Below are 25,627 nucleotides of genomic sequence, written 5' to 3' on the forward strand. Positions count from 1 at the left end.
AGTTCATTTTTTATAGTGGTTTATTCACATCCCATTTTTAGCTTATCCTTATTTCCCTCTCTACAAAGAGATGAATAACAATGCAATAGGAGCTTCTTGCAACTTGGACAAATTCCTTCAGATGAACAGTCTAGAATCTCACAAAGATATTTCAACACAAGCATATTTACACACCTATACCAGAATAATATATGCATAGGTAGGCATAATATTGTACTAATGAACTATTAAATTTATAATTTTAACCAGTATTTTAATAGTTTGAGTATATTTTCTAGTCAGTGAATTGAATTCATATAACTTAAAAAAATAAGCATCATTTCCTTTGTATTCATTTTATATTAAAATTTAGGTATTTGTTCCCTTTACAAGATTGGGTAAGCTGCCAGATAATATTTTCAAAAATACTGGACATTTTATTTCTGTTATGTGAACATTATATGAATAATTAACAAGTGTTTAGTTATTTTCATTAAGAGGATATTGGCCATCTTTCAGATTTGATGGACCCTAAGGTCCTGTATTTGTACCTGAATCTTGGAACTCTGGATTCCTAAAGCTGTTTCTTGGTGTTGCCACTCCGCTGTTGACTTCATCACTGTCTTATGGTGCTATAGATGGCTAGGAAAAACCATTTACCAAGGTCACCTTGTCTAGGTCACCTTAATAGCTTTGACTGCGGCAACTTGCAATTTTAATTTGTAACATATTTAAATTCATGGAACTTTATATTTCACATTTTAAGAAAAGTACCATATTCAGATCATGTATTTTCAATATCTATCTTAAAATGTGGTATTTAGTAGTACACTGTAGTAGAAATTCACAATCAGAGGTGCTGATGAAATAACCGTTCCTAGAACAGTTGTAGATCATATTTTTAAAAAGCATAGGAAGTTGTGTTTGGTAATTAATGGTATGTGGATAAAATGAATAGTGTAATAATCTTAACTTAGATGTACTTTGTTGCCTAATTTCATATTTATCAGTTACTTTTATGTAAGCCAAAAGAAACACCTAAGCCAGTTGGGAAAAAATTTCAAAATGCATCTATGTATGTACAAAGTCATCATCATTTAAGTAAACTATACTGTTTTTTTCTTTTTCATTAAAGTATAATTAAAGTATTTAATTTTTATTCATAATCTCTTCAGATGATTGTGTTCTTCAGTCTTCATATCAGAATTTTCAAATTCTCATTTGACTTGATAACTCCTATCAGCCACTAAGAATGTAACATTCTGTTGCTGAGAGAAAGGCACCTCTGCCTGTCACAATCCTGACTGTCGAATTCCTCATCTGACTTTGTTACCTTTTTCTCAAAGGAGGTAATGGATATGAAAATGGTTTCCATATAATCTTCGTTTCCTGAAATCACCCTCAGTTTCTGTGGCTCTGACTTTTCTATGTTTCTATGTATTTGTGAACTAGGGTTGAATTGTGTTCCATTCAAGATGAAGGCATTACATTATGACAGTATATATTTTTAGAGGATACCTTAGCATCAAATGAGTTTTCCAGATCCTATCCCTCCATTAACATCTCAGCACCTCTGTCATGACTTTTTTCACAGTGTCACTGCAGATGGCAGCACATTAAACATTTACAGAACTCTCACATCTGACATGGGGAAGTATACCTGTGTTGCTACTAACCCCGCTGGAGAAGAAGACCGAATATTTAACTTGAATGTCTACGGTAAATATGAAATGCCACCAAAAGTTTTGACTTTGCTACCTTAAGAATCCGTTAATGGGCCACAGGTGACTGGAACATTTCTCTGAAATCTAGTATCAATGATATTTCCTTTTGGGATACAAAGCAGAAGCAGGACCAGTTACAATGCCAATGATTTGAACTCACGTGTCTTCTCTCTCACTCACTCTGTGCATCGCATAGTTCCACCTAAAATCAGAGGTAATAAAGAAGAGGCAGAGAAACTGATGGCTCTGGTGGACACGTCAGTAAATATTGAATGCAAAGCCGCAGGGACACCCCCACCGCAGATCAACTGGCTGAAGAATGGCCTTCCTCTGCCCCTCTCCTCCCACATCCGCTTGCTGTCAGCTGGGCAGGTTGTCAGGTTAGACTGCATTGCGTGTCGTTTCCTCAATGCTTATGGTAACAGTCATTGTCAACTCTTCCTTCACTTTTCCAGCATTTCAGAGATGCTTTTCGCTATGCTTTGACTCCTATCGTACCACACCGTTCAGTGTGTGTTTAGAAGAGGGAGGATAAGTAATGGAGAATCAAAATGGCTTTGTATTCTTATTTAAGTGCTCGTGTTTTAGTACATGTGTGCACAGTGGGTCTTGAGCGAGGAACTGTTACCAAGTTTTTGTTTCTAAGAGCTATAGCTTAAGCACAGTGGTACATGGTAAGATAGGTGAATGTTGACAATGTTCATATGATTTTCATGCTATTGTTTTTCTCTTTTAATGTGTTTGAAAAATATTCACTCTGCCGGTTGTGTTGTATTCTTAGTAGCTTGCCATGACTGCATAGTCACTTTTATACAAACAGTTGCAGTTTGATGATGATGGTCACATGCTTTATATCTAAAAATTTTCAATATAAATTTCATTCAATATTCTGTTTATAAGCCCTAACTATTTGTGTATGTTGAATGGGATTGATTATGAAATGCTGGGTCCTGTTTTGCAGGATCGTGAGAGCTCAGGTGTCTGACGTCGCTGTGTATACTTGTGTGGCCTCCAACAGAGCTGGTGTAGATAGCAAACACTACAGCCTTCAAGTCTTTGGTATGTTACAGAAATGATCCTACGACTTTCCTGCAAGTTCAGTAGCATTAAGCAACATGCCTTTAGGAACTGACTTCCTCACAGACTTGTAAATTCAACTTTCCTCTGTCAAAAATAATTGGTGAAAAATATCTCACTATTATGGAAGAATATGTTTTCTCCCTCAAAGAGTCCACATTTACTGGTCCATACTGTCTGTCAAAATTCTCTTCTAATACAGAATTAAATCAGATGTAAGGGTTTTGATGAATTTTTTGACAGTGTCACACATTTTCATAACGCATATTGCATTATGACCACTCTCATACCCCATCCTCTCATGTATCCCTATCACCTGCCTACTACTGCCTCTTCCACATCTCTTCTTCATGTTCCTATCTGATGTTTGTTTTGTGACCCACTAACTCAGCCAAAGCTCTCTGTGCAATCATGAGTTTGAAGCTATCCATTGGAACCTGGTGGACTTAGGCAGAGGGTATGCAACTGAAGATAATGGTTACTCCTCTTCTAGAATCTATCAATAGCCTATGGTTAGTGGTAACAGATAAGCCCCTAGAAGCCCCTCTCCCTTCCTTGGCTGATTGTTGACAGGACCAGACTGATTATTGACTGGGCCAGTCTTGTGTGGGTCCATGGTAGTCAACTTTAGCTCTAAGTCCATGATTAAAATGTTTGCACTGAGTCTAGAAGGTGGTATTTTCATCCCTTTGCCTTTACCTCATTTTCTAACTTCCATGTGCCCTTCCTATATCAATTTGTTTCTCTGTTGCTATCATGAAACACTGCCCAAAAGCAAGATGGAGGCAGAAACTGAAGCAGAACCATAAAGAAATGCTACTTCTTGGCTTATTCTCCATGGCTTGCTCAGCTTGCTTCCATATGCAATCAGGGCCACCTGCCTAGGGGTGGCACTGACCACAGTGGGCTGGACCTTCCTACAGCAATCATTAATCAAGGATATGTCCCACAGACATGCCCACAGGCCAATCTAGTGGAGATAATTCCTCAATTGAGGTTCCCTCTTCCCAAGTGACTATTTTATGTTGACAAACTAACCAGAATAAGGCCTCTCCTTGTGCAGTGTTCCAGATCTTAAAATGACTTGTTTAGGACTGAACCCTAGCTTATTCTCAGCAGCTTGGGCAACCATGAGTCTCTGAATTCATCACTTTTCACTCGAGGGTGAGGCTTCTCTGATTTGGACTGATCTTGAGTTTTGTCTATGGCATCGTGGTAGATGTTTAAAAGGCAGTTTGATGTAATTTAATTAAACGGCAGTCGTGAGTTCTCCATCTGAGCTTACAACCCCCTCACTCAGTGGTTTGTGACCCAGCATACAATACCAGACATGAGTCTCTGCTTATATGTAATCCAGGTGGTTGGTATACCCTACAGCGTTTGTGCCCTCTTGCATAGGTAGCATCCTGCCCAGCAAGTTGGTTTTTCTCAGTTTGGAGGATGGATTCACAGCTGAGTAGGACCATTGCTGCCTTTTCTCCCCCTGCAGCCTGCCTTGTACCTTCTAGCACCCTGAAAGCCAACCAGGAAGGAGGACACTTTCATCTCCTCTCTAGATTGCTTTTTCTGTGTTGCCTGTAGCAATATGGCCTTATGCTCTAATTCTGGTGGGCCACCAAAAGGACTGACAAGAGCCTAATTGTTAGGGAGGCCCTGGAGCCTGCCTGGCCAATTACTGTGGTGGCATCTCACTTCTGGGACTGCGAATTTTGTTTAGTACCTGCTGTTGTTTCTAGGAGCATTGTTACTTAGCCATGCAGGGTAACTCCATTCAATCTCTCTTCCATGTGGTTTTTTTTTTATTTAGATTATAGGATAGTAGCTATCTATATGACTTTTTCATATATCCTTCATTTTGGTTAATCTACCTCAGCCTTCACTCTAATCTTGTCATCCCCCAGCCCCTTTCTTGCCCAAGTCAGTCCATCCTCAGTGTTCTCCCTCTGCACTATCCCTCCCCCTTCAGTGTGTCCCCTAAGCCATCTGCCACCTGTATCCTGGACTCATGTGTACCCCATGTCAAACAAACACAACTAATGTTTTAAAAATAGTATTTAAATCCAGACAGAAGATTGTTGGTTCCTACACACAAAAAATTAAACATATTTTCTAATAATATTAGCGGTTCATTTATAGATATAAAATTTGAGTAGATGCATTTGCATTTATGGGATACTGTGGATTGCTGTTCCATATTTCTCAATTTGGAAGAACATCTCAGAACAACTCTGAGTAACTAGGAACTAAAATGTGTGATGTATATAAAACTTACTCTATTACTGTGTTCTCCATAAAGTCATTGAAAATATATTATTGAATTGTTAAAAGAACTACTGTAGCATCATAACAAATTAAGGAGACAATGCTAGCAAGTTGAAAATGTAACCAAAACATAATACACATTGAATATACATTCAACAGGAAAACAATTTTGAGGCTTCTTTGCTAATCTGTGGAAGATTAATAATTAGCCTAACCAATAAATAGGTTTCTGATAAAGCCATTAGTTTTAGTCTATGCTATGTTAAAACACATTGTTTTAGTGAATGTAGAAATAGCATAGGATTGTGCAGTTTTGAGTACTGTTGTGTAAATTCATCTCAAAGTATAATAGATATATACCTGTTTTATTTTCTGTGTAGTGCCACCAAATATGGACAATGCAATGGGAACAGAGGAGATCACAATTGTCAAAGGCAGTTCTACCTCTATGACGTGCTTTACAGATGGAACCCCAACTCCAAGTGTGTCTTGGCTCAGGGATGGCCAGCCTCTGGTGCTTGATGCTCATCTGACGACCAGCACGCAAGGAATGGTCCTGCAGCTCATCAAGGCAGAAACTGAAGATTCTGCAAAGTACACCTGTGTTGCCTCAAATGATGCTGGAGAAATCAGCAAGCATTTTGTCCTGAAAGTCCTAGGTACATATCCCTATTCTGACGAGTACAGAACATTTGAGAATTCAGTTATACTCAAGACTTAGATAATGAGTGTAATTCTTAGAAACATTCTTTATGGGGCAAACTAATGAAAACTTGACTGCATTTCTGTTTCTGTTCTGTAATCCACCTAAATTCCTCTAAAGCGTGCTGAAACCGAATGGTGAGTTGTCTTTGTTTGGAAATCTAAAAACCCCTATTCCTAAGAAATTATTCACTGGAAAGCATGATACTCCATTAATATCAGGGCTTTCAACCGTGTGTGAGTTTGTGTGTTTGCACATGCATGGGTGCACGTGTGTGTGCAGATGTGGAGGTAAGTGTGTCCGTGTAGAGACCTGAGTTCATGTTAGATACTGTCCTCAATTGTTCTCCACTCTGTTTTTTTTGAGGCAAGGTCTTTCTCTGGACCTGGAGTCTCACTGGCCATCTTGTCCCACCCAGGGACCCCCCACTCGTGTCTCCCGAGAGTTGTGGTTACAGGTGGCCACCATGCCTGCCCTGCTCTCGTGTGGGTTCTGGAGATCCTGACTCTACTCCTCATATTTGCAAAGCAACAGCTTCACCTACTGGCCCATCTGCCCAGGCCCTAAGAGATGACTTTGTAACTTTTTCTAAGAATTTAAAGCACATTTGATAATGGAAATGGGACAAAATAGGATAACACTTATACCATTATCCCAAACAGTCTTAGATTATCTGATTTTAAGATTATAGTCAAAACAATCACTTTGATTAGCCAAGTTCTAATTACTCTTGTGTACATTAAAAGGAAATATTTTAAGTTTATAATTCAACATCTTACCAGCAAAAAGCGGCATTAAGACAAATACAGTTTTTCTGTGTAACAAACATCTTGACAGTGGACAGAAAAAGAGGATAAATAAAATTACCTATATTACAATAGTCAAGTTTTTTTTTTTAGGTTTTTCTCCCAACTATGATGTTGAGGAACTGCCATACAGAACAGACTTTCACAGAACAGACATCCCCCTACTGAGAATAGCAAAAAAGAATTTTGGCAGGAGACTTGGTTTAGGAAGGGCTAGCATATGTTTTCAGAGTGTTCTGTAATCTTTCTCAGAGCACCTATTAAAATTCAATTATTTATGTGACTTTGAAAGTTGTCTTTATCCCTAGTTAAGTTTTATGATGGTGAACACGGCATGCTTCTTAGTTATTGCTGGTGCCCAGTGCTTAATATGATGTCTGACACACCAGGAATTCTTAGTGTGTGTTTGTTGGATTGAATGGAAACCAAACTAGATACTTCTAAGCTGTGCTAATGGGAATTTTAACCAGAGAGGGAGGCAGAACAATATGTGAATAAACCTAATGAGGTGCTCTGGTCTATCTGAGTCTTCAAAAGGGAAAGGTGGTGGCAGAAGAAATTTTTCCAGGCTATTTAGAAATGTAAAACAACATGAAATTGTTTGAAGTTGTGTAATTGAGCTAGACAGGTTACAAATCCCTACACATCAGTTTGCCAACATGAGTAACAATGGATGAGAGTATGAGCAGTCTTCACTACTCACATATTAAGTATTAATTGTTATATATATATATATATATATATATATATATATATATATATATATATATATATATAATATGTGCTGGGCATGTTGCTGTATGCCAATTATGAAGGCCTACTATGTGATCCACTGAATGTCAGGCAGTTGAATTATCATTGATTAAAAAAGATAAGAATTCAGCGCTCAAATTCCTCTATCTGGAGTGAGAGGCAGAGAAACTGAAAACCTAATTATTTTTGGTTATGGTGAGGGTCATATGGTTGACATAACACTCTGTGGGGCAGTAAGTTTCAAATTAGATCTTCCCATGTATCCATCTGAGCCTGGCATGGTGGGACTGTAGCGGTGAGGCCGGGTTGAAAATTTCTGCTTGTTTCACCTGTAGGTGATAGAGCTTAATTGTGCATTTGTACTCATGAAAACTGAGTATGAGTGGGTGAGGTGAGGCGGGGTGAGGAGAAGGCATCTGTAAAGGGTCTTGACAACATCCTAGGGAGTTTAGACTCACTAAAAAACAAGGGTAATTTTAAGCAGGAATATGCTACTTAGACAGTCCCTCTGGTGAGAGTAAAGAATAGATTGAAGAAGATGCCATGTTCATGCAGGCCTGAAAACATGAGGACCTGGTCTGCCTGTGACAATGGAGAGAGAATCCAGAAGCAGAATCATAGACAGAAACATCGCTGCAGCAAATAAAGGCGGGAACAGCAAGGATGCTTGCCCTCCAGGACAAAGGGTTTACAGGATAACGCTTCCGTGAAACGGAAGCATTACGATGAGATGATAAAGATGAGAAGCATCAGCATCTGCTGAAAACCAATCCCATTAAGCTCTGCAAAGCTCCTCAAGTGGAGCAGCGCCACTTCTCAGCTTGCAAATGTCTCCACTTGGGGGACTGCTGCACTCAACTCTCTGCATGTGGTGGGATTTCTCAGGATCTACTAGAGGTTTTGAAAAAGAACACTGTGCCTCGAACACTGAAAGCAAGAGAGGACATCAAACACTGTGAGGCTGTGAGTTTAGCAGGACCCAGGATGTCCCGGCCAATTAGGAATTTTTCACAATAGTGCATCTCTCAACCCTCATCCGAGGAGCTTATCTTTGCAGTAGAAGGTGATTAATACAGAGATCCACAACTACTAAACATGCAGAAAATAGCAGACCTTGGAGTTATCAGGTCTCAATGAGACCACTCTTACACAGCCATTCCCCAACGCCGCAAGAATTGTCACAGAGAAGGGTCAGACAGAATGTGAGAGACAGAGGCAGTGAACATCTGAAAAAAAAAAAAACTACCGGTATTTGATGAACATATCAAGGCCATTGCATACATGAGTTTGCAGAGTCTGTGACCATGTGCATGAGACCTGCACAGGATCAAGCCTGGCAAAATCCCAGCATGGCTAGGAGAGACTCGTGAAGTTCCAGCTCCTAGCTGAGGAGCTGTTGGCAACTGATGACTGATGGAGAAAAGAAAGTCAGTTTTCCTCAGGGATGTGATGCCTGAGAGGCTACCCATGCTCCAGTGGATTGCCTTTAGCCAGTGCACTTACAGGCAGACACCAACTGGACTCAGCGGGTCTGAAAGCAGAACATGAGAAACTGAGAGTTAAGGTGCAGGGGAGAGTGTGAAAGAAATTAGAGAGAGGGAATGGGGGTTTATCTAATCAAAATGCATCATGTGTTTGTAAAAACTTCTCCAACTTTAGATAAGTTAAATAAAACTCAAACGTCTATATAAATCCTAAAAGAGAGCTCCAGTTTTATCTTCTAGAAATGAGAAATCATTACAAGTTGTAGCAAGTACAATAACATAAATAAATCTTCCACTTGAAAAGAGCAGTCTGGCAATAAAGAGTCAAGATGGATTAAGTCAAGAATGGATTCTGAGAACAGTGTGTTATTAGGAACTGTGGTGTTGGCTATTAAGAGCCGTGTGGACATGGTGACACATGCCAGACCAGGTTTGTCATTGTCAGGCTTCCTGACTTCATTCTTCCTCCTATCACAATATGGTTTTTCAAAACTAAATGTGATTCTAATATTTCCTAGCTTGAGATCTGTCTTGGGTTTGAATAAGATCTGAACTCGTTTCTGTGATGCAGAGGCAAGCCCGGGGCCCTGAGCATGTTGGACAGGAGCTGTCCCTGGGTGGCACCCTCAGGCCTGTGAACAGTGGCTTTTCTCACTAAGTGAGATGTCTAAGGGGTGGCCATTGTTGCACTGGGTGGGCAGTCGAGATGTTTGCCCTTCTTCTGAGTGTCACATCATGGTCAATCTGTGACCTTACAATGTCCCCTCACCTCCAGTAGAGCTCAGCCCTGAGTAGAGCAGGACAAATAGGAAGATAATCTACAAGGAGCTGTGTCTTCATAGACTTTCTTAGAAGCTCCATGAAAAGCACATAAACCTCACTGGTCAACAGTGCTACACATATCATTCCATCTAATATCCACCAAATGACTTATAATATTTACCACTTTGCTAACCCTAACAAAACTGGGGTCACTTAAAAAGCAATTAATAGTAAAATCATGCTGGGTAGATAAACGGGACATCTATATAATGTCCCCTATCCACGAGGCTTAGAATCATGGGAAAGTTGTTAGAAGATTATAAAAGCTAGGGGTTATGGAAGACTGGGGCAAGATGGTGGCTTCTGGACCATTTCAAACTCGTGGCAGCTGTGGTTGCCTGCACAAGACCTGCACAAGAGAATGCCAGTCAATATTCTGGCATGGGGAGAAGAAAAATCATACGAACCTCCACCCCTAATGGAGGAGCTATGAACAGTTAGTTGATGGCTGCTAGGGGAATGAAAGTTCTCTTCAGGGTTGTGGTCACTGATAGATTTATCATGCCCAGTGCATGGCCCCACACCCGTGCATGCATGGGTGGCACTAATTGGACTCAGTGGGTTATATATAAATAAAAGAATGAGAGTGAAGCTCAGAGGAAGATGTGAGGGGGTCCAGGAGGAGTGGGAAGGAGGGGGGGGTCAAATATGATCAAATTACACTGTAGATATTTAAGAAACTCTCAAAGAATAAATTTAAGATGTTATATTAAAAACCAAGGTCACAAGAGATGCACACGGCAGTTAAGACATGGTTTTACAATGATAATAGTAATGGTAAGAATAATAATAACGGGGAGGAGGGAGAGGTACCTACAAACAGAAAGAAAGATGCACCAGCTACCATAAACAGTATTGTAGCTCAGATTATAGTGATGGAAATAAGAGAAATTACATTTCTTCTGGAAATAATTGCAGATTGTTTTAACTTGGTTGTGGGTTTCATATGTGGCATTGATGATGTGATTGTATCAAGGGTGAGTCTCAGTTTCCATGCTGTGTGACTAAACGATTAGTAGACCCATCACACAAGTGCAAAGAATACTAGAAAAGGAACCAAAACAGCTGTCTGAGTGCCAGCTAAATCTGGAGTGTTTATGTGAAACGTAGACATGGAGCTGTTTAGCTGATGATAGTATTTATTGTTTTAGGGCTCAAAATTGGGACTTAGACAGGAAATACAAATTCTTGAGTAGTCAGAGTGGAGACAATTCCCACTCTTTCCTGAGTATAAGACACATGGGGCAAGTACAAAGTAGAATAGTTGGCCTTCACCTAACACATGTTAACATCTGTAGAGTAGAGTTTGAAGCAGTAGGAACCATGTTGGTATTGGTGCTGCCTTAACCCGGTGACCACAACCTTTTCAGCAGGAAGAGATGGCTAATGAATCTTTCTATCTATATGACTGGCATATAGCAAGTAATAAATAAGAATAAATAATGAAGAATTGATTTTAGTCAACTAGAGAGCCAAATTAGTGCTTTTGCCTCTTACGAGTACCATACTATGGAATGGAAAGAGAGTGGAGAGTTCACAAAACAGGATTTGGTTTTTACAGGGAAGCTGCATGTCACTCACAGAACCTTGATGATACCTCAGCGAGGTCAGGTAGAGGGTGGTGACTGTATCAAATGACAGGACCCGTTGAAGGAGAGAAGTAACCTAATATGAAGTTCAGGTCTCATAGAAGTGTATTAAGGTAGATAATTTTACAAGCTTTAGAAACTGATTTTCATTTAATTCAGTTAGCTACATGGAGCCATTATAGTCTTTTAATCAGGAAAACATAGATCAGTGGCATAATGAATGTAAAATATATTTTGACAGTCGTGTGTCAGGTGGGTTGAAGTGTAAAAGAAGAACTTCTGGGATCATGATTAAGACATACAGACTCTCTGATTGGAGTCAAGAAAGAATAGATTTGCTGTGTTCTCTTATTCCAGATAGGAAAATGAGGGCTAACAAAGATTTAAAAAGGAAATTTCAACAAAATGTAAGATGTTACAATAGAGAGAGTAGTGCTCACATCTTTTTAAAGCAATTAATTTAAAATAAAACATGCACAAGTTAAAAAAAAACATGGAGGGTCTCACTGAATCTTTATAATGCTCTAAGGTATCTTATGATGCCCGTCCTCCATTTGAATGTTTGTCCAGTTCCATGAGCTAACTATTGGTGCTCAGTTCAAATCAGTCTGATATCAGGTCCTACGTTATGTATGAGTCAGAGTCTAAACTGTGTGCCTGATTTAAAACAAAAATAAAGACAAAAACCCCTCAGCTCGCCCTCGGAGCTGTCCAACATCTGTTTTGACTGCCTTCTGAACCCAAAAACCTAAAGCTCTAACTACGGAAATTTTCACTGAAAACTGGAGTGCTCATTGTAAGAAAAGTCTGTTTTTAAAGGATTAAATTTGGGAGTAGTTGAGCCAAGGATCCTTACTGTTTCTTCCCAGTGTTTAGACTCTTTAACTTTCTCTGGAGGAAGGTAATTGTAGAAGTATAAATAGTAAAAGAGAAAGCTACTCCTGCCTAGACATAACAAATATGTTCCGTGCAAAAATCACTCTCCCCAGTCTTTTGGAATCTTGCCAGCAAGAAGAACTAAGACCATCTAGGAATGATCATTTTAGTTTCTATATTCCAATTGATTTATGTCATAGGCATGTAAATTTGAGTTGAATTTTCTTTTGGAGCTTTTAAAATCAGGAATACTTTGTCAAACAACAAGTTTCTTTTTCCATTGTCTGATTCTATGTCATCAGAACCACCTCACATCAATGGATCTGAAGGACCTGGAGAGGTATCAGTAGTTGTGAATAATCCACTTGAGCTGTCCTGCATAGCTTCTGGAATCCCTGCCCCTAAAGTCTCCTGGATGAAAGATGGCCGGCCTTTTCTACAGACAGATCAAGTGCAGATTCTTGAAGGAGGGGCCATCCTTCGAATATCCAGTGCTCAGGTAAATGTCACCATTCACATGATTATTTTATCCACTTTACTTTCTTACTCCCTAGTGTATGAGGACTATTGAATAATTGTGCCTATGCCTCTGAATACATCACTGATCTCCACAGCTTTGCCAAGGGTGGATGGCCTCTATAATATCCATGATTAGGAGGAAGAAGAAGACTCTAATATAACTTTTGAAGAAAACAAGATACCTTCTCATTAACTTGAGCATGTTTTCAAACCTCCATGTGTTAATCTCTTACCCTTTTCTATGTAGTTCCTTACTAATCAGCAGAAAGCAATCCAACATATAATATGTGAGATGTCAGAAAATACTTTTTTATTTTTATTTTATTTAAGACATTTTTAATTTATTTTACATACCAGCTACAGATTCCCCCTCTCATCCCTCATGCCGCTCCCCCTGCCTCCTCCACCCCCTCAACCCCATCCCCTCCTCTGAAGGTTAAGGCCTCCCATGGGGAGTCAGCAAAGCCTGGTACATTCAGTTGGGGCAGGACCAAGCTCTCCCCTCTGCATCAAGGCTCAGCAAAGCATCCCATCATAGGTAATGGGCTCCAAAAAGCCAGCTCAGAGAGCAGTTTTGATCCCCAAATGAACTAGCCAACATGGAAGACTGAAGAAACAGTGTTTTAAGTGATAATCTTTCAGTAAAATAGAATGGTTCTTCTGGCTTACGTTTAAAGAAACTGATCAGAAATATCAACATGTTAAAAATAAGTCTAGGATATATTGTAAATATTTTTCATATTAATAATAAAGGCAAACTTTATATTACAAAGATTGTTCATCAGAGCCCTAATGCCTTCATTTGTAAATTTCAGATAAAGTAATAATGAAAATAATAATGATAATAATAATAATAAATAACATCAATTGCATATTCTGGGGAGTCCAAAAGATAATGGGGCATAATATATTTGTGTTGGTGCCATAGAAATACATTATATAACAACAAAAATTAGGTAAAAGAATTAGAATTCTTGCTACTGTTATAATTGTCATTCTGTGTGACGTAAAATAACAAATTATTTACCTGTTTTTTGTTGTTGTTGTTTACTTTGAAAACAAGATAAGGGGAAGCAAACTGGATGAAGAGAGAAATGAAGATGTGTTTTCCACTCTGTTGGTATTATGTTAGGCTTGGGGCCCTGTTGTACTCTTCACACTTCTGACCATTCTGGTGGAGGTGCGGAATCTTCATTTCCAGCACATAATCTTGAAAGAGGCACAGCAACTCACACTAGTGAGTAATGGAGCCAGTGGACCTTAGCATAGCTCACCCTCAGTGTCACAGAGATATACCTTCTTCCTTGCGAACATTCTGAACATAACAGGAACCCAAAAAGGGCAGGTTAAACCTTCAAACCATGCACTGAATCAAAACCCTTTAAGAACTTCCCCTCTGCCTCAAGGAAATAAAATTTTGTGCAAGATGCCACTCGATGTGAGACAAACAAGCCGCTGGAAATAGCATTGAGATGGGAAATGAAATGTGACCAAGTCTCAAGCTTGCCCCTGCTTCTGCTATTCCTGTTGTCTTGTTGGCACTTTGTGCACACCTCTTACAGCATTTCTTACATTATAATTCTGAATTTTGTCTTTCAACGGACTCCTTGGCTGTATATCGTTATACCTAGCACATAATGGCTGCTTTGCAAATTCCGAATTGAGTGGTATAGACGTTAGTTTCCTGAATTACCTTCTATCAAAAACTAAGTCTGTGGCTTGCTCCAAGGCAAGAGATGTCCATCCTATAATCAAACACATTTGTCCAGCTTTGTCACGACACTTTCTTCTCCTGAAGCATAGCACATGTCAACAACTCTCCAGTGTATCTACTTATCATATTCCAAGCCTATTATCAGCAGAGCACACTTCAACCTCTAGCCATAAATAATGACTCTGGGTATACAGAAAGAAACAAGTTGTTGGGAAATACTTCCTGCTGGAAGTGATGTTTGAGTAGCCCCCAATGATGTTCAAGTTTGGCAAAACTGGAGACAAGTGAAAAGAATTTTATCCATCTGGAATGAACAAGAGTTGACAGAGAAGAGTTAAAGGTTTTTAAAGAGATGATGAGAAAAATGAAATGTGGTTCTCTAGAAAATGATGTGTGCGTGTGTTTGTGTGTGTGTGTGTGTGTATGTGTGTGTGTGTGTGTGTGCAATGTGTCTCTGTGCGTAACACATGCATGGGAGTGTGCAGAGCATGTGGAGGCCCACGTCAGATGTTTAGTGTCCTTTTCTGTCACTGTTCACATTATTGGCTTGAGATGTGTCTGTTACTGAGCTGTGAGCTTGCCTTTTCAGCTAGGGTAGCTGACCAGAGAACTCTCAGGATCCTCCACAGCTCAGCTCCCCAGTGCCGAGGTAACAGGCATATGCAGCCACTTGTGGCTCTTTAAATAGCTGCTGGGATATGAACTCAGGTCCTCATGCTGTCATGGCTGGTGCTCTTCTACACGACGTTATCTCCCTTAGTCTCCATTTCCTAATTCTTAATCAAAGGCATATGTGAACGGTTATCTAAAGTATTTTTAACCATTTTTTTTCAAACACTCTAGTCTTAAATTTTTTCCAAAGGAATGTGGGCAACCTAACAAAAATCTTTTTCACAACCTGTAAAGTCAATTTTGAATATAAGAATTTTTAAAATGCCAATATTCTGAGAATGTTTAAGTTGTAAAATAAGTGAGATGGCTAGGGCTTTCCCTACATTTATAAAATACGCTTTTGTTAATAGTAAGGTCACCTGTTTGCCAGAATAATATCTCCAGATGTGGTGTCCATGCATACAGATGTAAACCAACTTCCAACATAAAACATTCATGAGAATTTTTTAGTAGTTGGTTCAGATTTGAGCCAAGTAGATCCTGTTGTCAAACTGTAGTGTATCAGCATGTATCTCAATGACAGAGTCAAGATGTGGTATTAATTTGTTTGGTTTAGTTATCTTATGTTTTGTTATTTTATTTTATTTTATCATATGCTTTTATAAATATACTACATTTCCTTCCAGAAGAGAGTAATTGAAATTTATGGTCTGCCACTTGAACCTGTACATGTGTATTTCCTCAAATTTAATATTGAGCATCTGATCTACCATATTTGGCACTAGATCATTTATAAGCATACATAGACATACGTAAATATATACTTATATATGCCTTTTTGATATTCTTGTATAAGTTTCCAAAATTCCTTTAAACATAGTTGTATGCATAACAGAGATGTCAGCCAATGTGCAATATCAAAGCACTAACCATAATGATAATGTTAGTTTTATCTGTTGCACTTCCTCGTGTTATTTTGCCTTTATTGGTAAGCATACTAGTTCTAGTGAATTTTTATTTCCATCACCAACACTAGCATGTTAAGAGTCTATAATGTATTTGTTTGGGTTTTGTAGGTGGAGGATACAGGAAGATATACCTGTCTGGCATCCAGTCCTGCAGGGGATGATGATAAAGAATATTTAGTGAGAGTACATGGTAAATTTTGTGATTTGTGTTTAATCCACATGCAAACCTAGTTAGAAACTATGGCAGAGAAGATCAGGCTATTTCACAGCACAGCATCTGTCTATAAATTGAGAAATATGTATTCTATAAATTTTATTATTAATAACGTGCTCTTTGGGATGTAGTTCAGTGATGTTTTATGTTATTTGTCTTGATTTTACACAAACAATTCAAATATGTTTATTTAAAAATAAAAGAATATGAATTACAATAGGGAAGAGATAAAAAATAACCCTTAGTCTTACCACACAAGGATACAGTATTTTTCATGTGAACATTTTATTGCAACAACGTGATCAAATCTAGACATAATAGCATCCACCTGTCACCTCAGCTTCTAGGGAAGTTCAGTGGAAAGATTGCTTGAGCCTAGACTTTGCAGCTGGCTGGGGAAACATGGAAAGATTCTAAATATCAAAAAAGAAAGTGATAGTAGAGAACACAGAATTTAATTTACTTTCTGTCTCACTTAATGGTGTGATGAACATTCTTATGTTAATAAATATATTTTATAGCATCATTTTTAGGATTGCATGTTGCCCTATATCTGACTCCCTGTTGGCGGATATTTAGGCAGTTCCTGCCTTTTTATGTATACTTGGAAGTTTTCTGTAATACACTTATTTGTTTACCCATGCATGCATGTGCACATAGACACTTTTAAGGATTTTGGAGATCACAGCCTTGTTACTTTCAAGAAAGTTTGTATTAACTAGACCCTTTTGAATATGACTTTTATATATAAATTTAAATCATCTTTCCTGGGAAGGAGTGTTTGAAAACTAAACAGACGTTTAATTTTCAGAGCCTAAATGTCTAGGCATGCAGATGATCTGAAATTGAAGTATTCCTGGTATCCCTACTCAAAACATAGACCTACCTAAGTAAATCCAAAATATGATTTACGAAGAAATATATCTGTGTAAATCAATAAAAATGGATGCATTTCTTTGTATTGTCATGGATAGTTCCTGATTTGGTCATTTTTAATACTCAGGGGAAAGTATTGCCCAGTGTAGATGCTGACTGAAGGATGCCTATGGCAGTCCATTTCCTTATCACGTGTCAAATGGTGGTAATAATGTAGTTACCTCATTATCCATGTCATTGTTGGAAAGACTGCATTGTTTAATTGATTGAATGAATTAATTTAATTAAAATATTTCATTATTTAATTGATGAAAGAGCTAGATAATAAAGATCCAGTTTGTTAACTATCTGAACTGTAAATTGAATGACTAACAATGGAAGTTCCTGCCTTTTATCATATAGGAAACCTAACTGTTGTTAGACACTGATAGATTGTTTACATCCAGTTTATCAAATGCACTTGATATTGTGTTCCCATGCTTAGTGCCTCCTAATATTGCTGGAATGGATGAGTCCCAGGACTTCACTGTGTTAAGGAACAGACAGGTGACATTGGAATGCAAATCTGATGCAGTGCCTCCGCCTGTGGTCATGTGGCTCAGAAATGGGGAGCGGTTACAGGTACCTTCTGCTTGCCTCCACAGATTCATTTCTAAAAGGCAAAACAGTTGAGGGGCCTTTGCTGAGTAGTCAAACTCCAATCACTTCCGGTTAATAGTTAGTCTCAACCGTACAGGCAGGCACAGGGGGCCTCAGTCAACCGCCTTCCTGTTCTAGTCTTTGCTCAGTAGTTGATTTGGCTGAAAACACAGACATTTCGACTCATGACCCTCTGGAAACTGACACATGGTTGTATCTCCCGAAGCCCATAGATTAAAGTCCAAATTAAACTCTCAGCTCTTTGTTTAACTAAAAGGCTAGAAACCATCAAGGGCTCGGAAGAACTGGTCTACCATGTCTGCAGGATGGAGCTGTTACTGAATTTCCCTGGTTAGAATTTGGGCTCAGGAGTGACTGACACATCTATAATATCCCCACCTCCAGGTCTCTGGGTCCAGAATCATAAGGAGCAGTCAAAGATTCTCTACAGCTCCCTACACTTAGGTGATGCCTACCACCAACAGAGCATCAGCTCAGGATTCTCACCAGCCATTTGCAGCCAAAGGAAAGCTGACTTTGAAGGCTTTGTTTATCCTATTCTGGTAGTTACTGGCTTTGAGAAAAAGTCATAACGGAGAGAAGTGAGAAAGGCTTGATTTGAATCATCCAACCTGCCTTGCTTGTTTAATGGAATTGGAGGCACTGTACCCTTGATTCACCCCCAAATCACTGAAACCATGAAAAGGACTTTAGTTATTACATGAACAAAACTTGTCAGATGACAAGTCTGTGGCTCATTCTTGTTCGTTTTGCTATTATAAAATATTACTTGTGTTTGGAGAGTGCTTGCTGTTCTCTCAGAAGACCTGAGTTCAGCTCCCAACACCTATGCTGGGTGCCTCACGACCACCTCTAACTCAGGCTCCAGAGATCCAGTAATCCCTCCAGGCCTCCACAAGCACCCTCACACACATGCACATAGTGCATGTACCCTCTTATACACGCAAATACATGCACACACACACACACACACACACACACACACACACACACAAAAAAAAAAACCCTCTAAATAAAATAATGTTTTATTTTATTTTACTGCCACTTTGATGATAGATTTTACTTTCTGAATTCAGGCAACACCTCGAGTAAGAATCCTGTCTGGAGGGAGATACTTGCAAGTTAATAATGCAGATCTGGGAGACGCAGCCAATTATACCTGTGTGGCCAGCAACATCGCAGGAAAGACGACAAGAGAATTTATCCTCACTGTAAATGGTAAGGAAAATTACTGTTTCACAATTTGATTATTTCCCCAACAGTACTAGAAGAGATAATGTTCTTCTGGAGCTTACTAAATGAATCCTTGGTCATGCTATTTACTTGGAAAGAGCACCCAGTTGGACTGATATTAGATCTGTATTGCAAATTAATTCAACTTCAAACTGTAGATCTAGAGGTATAATACAACATCATACACACACACACACACACACAGAGAGGCACACTTTCACACATACACACCCACACACACATGCATACAAGCACACACAGAATGATTAGCAGATCCAGATGGTCGGCACCATCCAGCTGAGAGGAAACCATCACACTACATCTGTGTCTGACAAATGGCCCATCATTTAGTTTGCCTTTATTGGTGGTGACTTGATAGCATACTGTACATATGCACAGTGTTACAGTTTCCTTAAACACTGTCACACTACTGTAATTTTCTTAAATATGCGTATCTAGGTGCCAAAACTTTCCAATATTCAGGAAGATATGTAGATTTCCCTCCATAACAATCCCTTTGGATTTTAACACAAGAAATTTTACAGCATACTGGATGACCCACACAACTAATATCTCTAATACTAAAATTAAAGTGCAGGCTTTGTATTCCCACATGAACTCTATGATTAATAAAATGCCTGTTCTGGGACTCGCATGATTAACCACAGATGTGCTTTTCATTAAAACAGCCCACTTTCTGTTCTTTATTTAAAGTGAAGCTGTTCCAGCATTAACATTCTTTGACCGTTATTTGGCTAAAGAGAAATAAGAAATATCAACTTTAATTTGCATCAGACCCAAGCTGAATTTTACTCACGCTTCTCTCACAGGGATTTAAATCAGGGATTTAAATTCTCCCCATTTACTCTTTATTTTCAAATGCAGGATGTCTTGAGTAAGACTTCAAGAGTTAGACTTTAATTCTATTTATTCTAACCTAGATTAGTGTAGACAAAGCTAATCACTTCACTTAAAGTTCTCCTTACATCTCCAGATTCTTAGCGAAGGCTGAGTTATTTATTTTAACTAGATTTCTGTTTGTTTTTTGTTCAGTTCCTCCAAGCATCAGTGGTGGTCCCCAGAGTCTTGTCACTCTCTTAAATAAATCAGTTGTACTGGAATGCTTTGCTGAAGGTGTGCCAACCCCAAGGATAACATGGAGAAAGGATGGGGCTGTGCTAGCTGGGAGCCATGCAAGGTAACAGTTCTAAAAAGGGAAGAAAAATGCTGCCATGAGAAATTGAAATGTGAATCTTCAAAAATTTTTTTCTAATGCATTATTTTGGTCTTATTATGTTTAGAATTAATATTTTCATCCTAAGATGAGAATCAAAATTTAGTATTTTACAAGCATAATTCCTTTGATTATAATCCATCAAGACCACAGGCCTGCTGCTACACACCTTCACACTGCATCCTGTCCCTCCTCCAAGGGGGCACTGTAAATATGTGTCACCTGAAACAGAAAAAGACTCACAGTAGATTTTACCAAGTCTTTAATGTTTATCTGAGTCATAGTGTAAGTAATTGAAAGCAGTTGATTAAGAAGGATGTGTCTTTAATCTGTCTCATAGATACTCCATCTTGGAAAATGGATTCCTTCAAATTCAGTCAGCACATGTCACAGATACCGGACTGTATTTGTGTATGGCGACCAATGTGGCTGGAACAGACCGTCGGCGAATAGATTTACAAGTCCATGGTAAATACACATTTACAAAAAAAACATCCAGGCTTTGGGTCAAACGTTTTTGTTTTGTTTTTTATTTGTTTATTGTAACTGAAACTAGGTCAGCTCATGAGGACCTGGACCGTAAAGGCTAAGTAAGCATATTCCACTGCATTGTGAACAAGACAAGACCCATGCTGTTTCTTTAGGGTGGGTTATATCACCATTGTGCAGCTTGTGACACTGCTGTGGCTTAGTCATATGGCAAGCCACTAATGACAAATTTCAGGTTATCAGAAATACTTTGCCATGTGCTGGGTATGTTTCCCTCTTATTATTGTTTTCTCTGTTTTTTATTTTTTAGTTCCTCCATCTATAGCTCCTGGTCCTACCAATGTAACAGTAACAGTGAATGTCCAAACTACTCTGGCTTGTGAAGCTGCTGGGATACCAAAACCATCAATCAACTGGAGAAAAAATGGGCATCTTCTTAATGTGGATCAAAATCAAAATTCATACAGGTAAGATTAATTCATTTATTTTAAATATTTTTTTTCATTTCCAGCTGGCATGATTGTACACAGTTATTGGTACTATATGATATTTCAATACATTTATATGATGCATAATGAATAGATCAGGATATGGCAGATCTGTCACCCCATACATGCATACTTCTCTGTGTTGAGAACATTAAAAGCCCTTTCTTACAGCCATTTTGAAATGCTTGGGTAATTACCATCAGACACATTCCTCTGTGCACCGCACACCTGTACCACCTTCATTTCATCCCCTCCACCACATCCTTCTGTTAGCCCAGCTCTTCTGTGCGCTTTTTTTCTGAGACAAGGTTTCTCTGTGTAGCCTTGGCTGTCCTAGAACTAGCTGTGTCGGTAGACCAGGCTGGCCCTGAACTCGAACTCACAGAGATCCACCTGCCTCTGCCTCCCGAGTGCTGGGATTAAAGGCGTGTGTCACCACCGCCTGCCCTCAACTTTTTAATCTTCAATACATAATGAGAACAAACAGAACCTTTTCTGTGTCTGGCTACTTTCACTTAGCATAACGCAGTAAAGATAACTCCATTGAAAAATCCAACCTAACATTTAGAAACATTTTTTTAATAACCAACATTTTAACCCCATCAGTGGGGTAATAAGTATATAAAGAATGAAGAATTGGCCAGTTGGTAGAATATTTTTCCTTTAATATGGAATTGGATTTCCAACCTATCTTTTTTTTAAATAAAAGGTGCAAATTTTCTGTACACAAGCCCTGTGTGGCTGTTAGTGGGGTCTGTAGGCATGTTTATCCTAGCTTCTTTGTTCCGTACTCTCTACAATTTTATAATGGCAATGGCTATGGACATCCATTGTGTAAAAGACAAACTGTTATGTAAAAGTCAATCCAAGCTTTAGTTGTAAAATGAAAAGCAAGTTGAATGCCTTGAAATATAATGTAGATGTTTGGCTGCTTGGGTAGGTGGTAGCAAAGAGCATTTTCTCCAATTCTTACACTCTTCAAACTTTCCTGCCAGAGCTTACAATATGGCAGTGTGTGTTTTTTAAGGACTAGACTTTAAGTCACTGAGAATTTCTGATGGTTTAAGGCAGCAACATCCCTTACCTCAGTTCAGCTAACAGTTATCTCGTCAAAGGATCTGCCAGAATGTTAACACCAGGTGCTCTCACAGTGATACTTCGACAAGAAGTAATTGTGATTGACAAGGATATAGGAAACAAAGAATAATTCCACTGAAAGTCTGTCAGCTCTGTCTTTCTCGTCCTTTTAGCTTTTGGCATTAGACTCAGTGGTTTAAAAGTCATTTGTGTGGAAAATGCATAGGAAGCATGAAAAATACACTTCCATCAAACCAAACCCACTTCCTTTTTCTTTCTCCATTTTCGAGTGTGCATGTATACACATATATACTATATTTACATATATATGGGTACATGTGATAGGGGGTATCCCAGGTGTGCAGACAGAAGCCTGAGCTGATGTCAGGAATTCTCCTCAGTAAGTAAGATTATTCACTGTCTCAGGTCTCTCAATCAAATACATTTACCTATAGCTATTTTTGCTATACAGCTTATTCTGGGATCCCTCTCTATTCTTGCTAGCTAACTTACTCTGGGATCCCCATATATTCTTGCTAGCCAGCTTATTCTGGAATACTCATCTATCCTTGCTGTACAGCTTATTCTGGGATCCCTGTCTATTCTTGCTAAACAGCTTACTCTGGGACCCCTGCCTTTGCCTTCCAATTCTTGGAATTAAAGGTGAGCCACTGTGTCCACTTGGAAGTTTGTGTGGATTACTGTGGATCTGACCTCTGGTCCTCACATCTGAGAAGCAAGCCATTTAACCATTGAGCGATCTCCCCTGCCCTACGCCAAACTATTTCTATTCCAGTATCACAGAGTTTGAAGAAAACTGATACTCTAACTTAAACTTACATTAAGTCTGATGTGTGTGAATTATTCTAACCCTCCCAAACATTCATTTTTATTTTTTATTATAAATTAACAAATGATTACCAAGAGATTCATGGAGATACATATATTACACATGTTAAATATATGCATTACATATATGCTATGTGCATATACCACTTGTATATACATATACATATATATAGCATATATGTCATACACACACACACACACACACACACACACACACACACACACACAGAGTACATCTCCAAAGTAGCATGACATATGAAGAGGTGTGTAAAGCAGGGAAAAGAGTGAAATAATAGACTTCATATAAGTAACCAAATATCTACCAGCAAAGTTACTGATAGATTTTAAGATGCTTTATGTGAAGCATTTCAGATGGATCCAGGGACACATTCTATGCTATTAAACAGTGACTGTCAATAGATTTTGTCCAATAGGAGAAGCAGTGGTGATTATGATACATGTATTCAGAAAATGCAAGATTCGGCATTCAGGAAGCTGTTTTTCACTAACATAAAGTTTAGATCCTTTACCATATAAAGTTAAGTTTTGACGTGCAAAATTTGCATCAGGCAAATGGTGACCATTTAACATGAAGGAGGCACTCTTTCCCTCAGCTAATCTCGGTACCTCACTATACCGTCTGCAGAACGCGTGGACGCCGATGTATGGAATCTCACGTCTGGAATCTCTCTTCTAGGCTCCTTTCTTCGGGTTCCCTTGTAATTATTTCCCCCTCCGTGGACGACACTGCCAGTTATGAGTGCACCGTGACAAGTGATGCTGGAGAGGACAAGAGAACCGTGGACCTCACTGTCCAAGGTAGAACTGGCCGGAAAGTAGATTGAATGACAGATCCTGCTGTCTTTTCGCCAGACAGCCTTTTTATACCTACCTGACACCTACTCTGTGAGCATCAGGAAGAAGAGGGACAGAATGGCTTCGGGAATGTGTAAGAGATGGAGTAGAGATGTGTGGTTTTCTCTTCTTGCTGTTTTAGTTCCTCCTGCCATAGCTGACGAGCCTACGGATGTCCTGGTTACCAGAGAGGCCCCGGCAGTCATGACCTGCACTGCTTCCGGACTTCCGGTTCCCTCGATTCACTGGACCAAAAATGGCATAAGACTGCTTCCCAGAGGAGATGGCTATCGGATTCTGTCCTCAGGTAACAAAGCACATTCTGTGAGTTCACCCTCACTGATTGGAGTAGTTAGCAATGGCCAGCCTTGCCCAGCCTTTTGTTACAACATAATGAAAATGGGGCGCGGGGGGGGGGAAGCCTTTATTCCTAAAAAGCAATTATGGTAAGAAGGGGAAGTAGGTTTTTTTTAAAAAAAAAAAAAAAAGAGCCTAGAAACAAAACACAACATGTAATATCTAAAACTGGTCTAATAAGCATGGTCCTGTGTACACTAGACTACAGACTTAGCAGATTCTCTCCTTACCTGAGAATCACACTTCTTCCACTGACCAATTGAAATGTTTATTTAAAAACCATGTAGTGCCGAAGACAGAATTGTGCTACCTTGAGACTATATGACTAAAATGAACTTCTTGTTTTAAGGTTCATTTAACTTAGCAAACAGTTTTGGTGCTAAATACTGTAATTTACTTTTTGACAATTGTAATAGCCATTCTTTGTACAATTTATAGTAGTGAGGGAAAATGATTTAACTAAATGAAAATATAGGGGCTTTTCACTGAAAATAGATCTTGTCCTAAGCAGACACACCAGAGACAGATTGGGTATCAACTCATCCTGAGATTTCAGGAGTGTGTGTATATTGTCCTAAGAGAATATATGTGTTTCTTTAATATATGGGAAGTAATAGGACATTAACACTCAGCATATAGCTTTTGGTTTTAAGGCAGAATATTTTGGCTATCTCAGGTAGATAAGTAGACTGGTTAGAATTCTATCATAAAACAGAAGGTGGCTACACCAATGTAATCACCAAGTTCTGTGCTAGAAAATAGTGTAGACAGCCTTGGTGCAGCTGAATGTACCAGGCTCTGCTGACTCCCCATGGGAGACCTTGCCTTGGAGGAGGTGGGAAAGGGAGGTAGGTTGTGGAAGAAGGCTGGGGAGCGGGAGGAGGGAGGAGTGGGGGATCTGGTTGGTATGTAAAATGAATAGACAATTTCTTAATAATAAAAATGGAAGGAAAGAAGGAAGGAAGGAAGAAAACAGTGTAGAACATTCTGGGTATACTTACCATAAAGTCGGCAGGATGGCCTCTGTTCAAGGCCCGTGACATCCCATCTCCCCACAGACTCCATTAGAGATGCTCACAGAGTCATCCACAGTAGCTGGAAAGTAAAGCCATTCAGATGTCCATCCGCTGGTGAACGAATACACAAACGTGGTATTGTCCACAAACAGGAAACCTGTTTGGATATAAAAAGGGATACGATATTGCACTTGCTAAAAAAATGAATGGATCTCAAAGACATGCTTACAGTGAAATTAGTAACAAAAGCAAAAAACCAGAGTGTGTGATTCCACCTTGATGAAGCGCTTAGAAAAGGCACACCTGTAGAGGCAGCTGGTGGGTGGATGTGGCCCAGAGCTGAGTTTGGAAGCTGGGAGTGACCACAAATAGACACTAGTCTTTTGGAAAG

The 25,627-nt window shown here is 39.1% G+C and overlaps 1 protein-coding gene across 1 annotated transcript in view; it reads left to right on the forward strand.

The window, feature by feature from the left end:
- Positions 1 to 25,627, forward strand: part of Hmcn1 (hemicentin 1) — a 435,413-nt gene that overhangs the window by 353,380 nt on the left and 56,406 nt on the right. Inside the window, exons 65-77 of the mRNA XM_059280181.1 lie at positions 1,574 to 1,698; positions 1,900 to 2,083; positions 2,665 to 2,762; positions 5,423 to 5,701; positions 12,378 to 12,574; positions 15,997 to 16,078; positions 17,463 to 17,599; positions 18,715 to 18,856; positions 19,925 to 20,069; positions 20,446 to 20,573; positions 20,905 to 21,061; positions 23,706 to 23,827; positions 24,006 to 24,170. Coding sequence (XP_059136164.1) covers positions 1,574 to 1,698; positions 1,900 to 2,083; positions 2,665 to 2,762; positions 5,423 to 5,701; positions 12,378 to 12,574; positions 15,997 to 16,078; positions 17,463 to 17,599; positions 18,715 to 18,856; positions 19,925 to 20,069; positions 20,446 to 20,573; positions 20,905 to 21,061; positions 23,706 to 23,827; positions 24,006 to 24,170 — 1,961 coding nt within the window. The remainder of the gene's footprint in view (positions 1 to 1,573; positions 1,699 to 1,899; positions 2,084 to 2,664; positions 2,763 to 5,422; positions 5,702 to 12,377; positions 12,575 to 15,996; positions 16,079 to 17,462; positions 17,600 to 18,714; positions 18,857 to 19,924; positions 20,070 to 20,445; positions 20,574 to 20,904; positions 21,062 to 23,705; positions 23,828 to 24,005; positions 24,171 to 25,627) is intronic.

The sequence above is a fragment of the Peromyscus eremicus genome, chromosome 15, assembly GCF_949786415.1.
Source record: "Peromyscus eremicus chromosome 15, PerEre_H2_v1, whole genome shotgun sequence".
Classification (NCBI taxonomy): Eukaryota; Metazoa; Chordata; class Mammalia; order Rodentia; family Cricetidae; genus Peromyscus; species Peromyscus eremicus.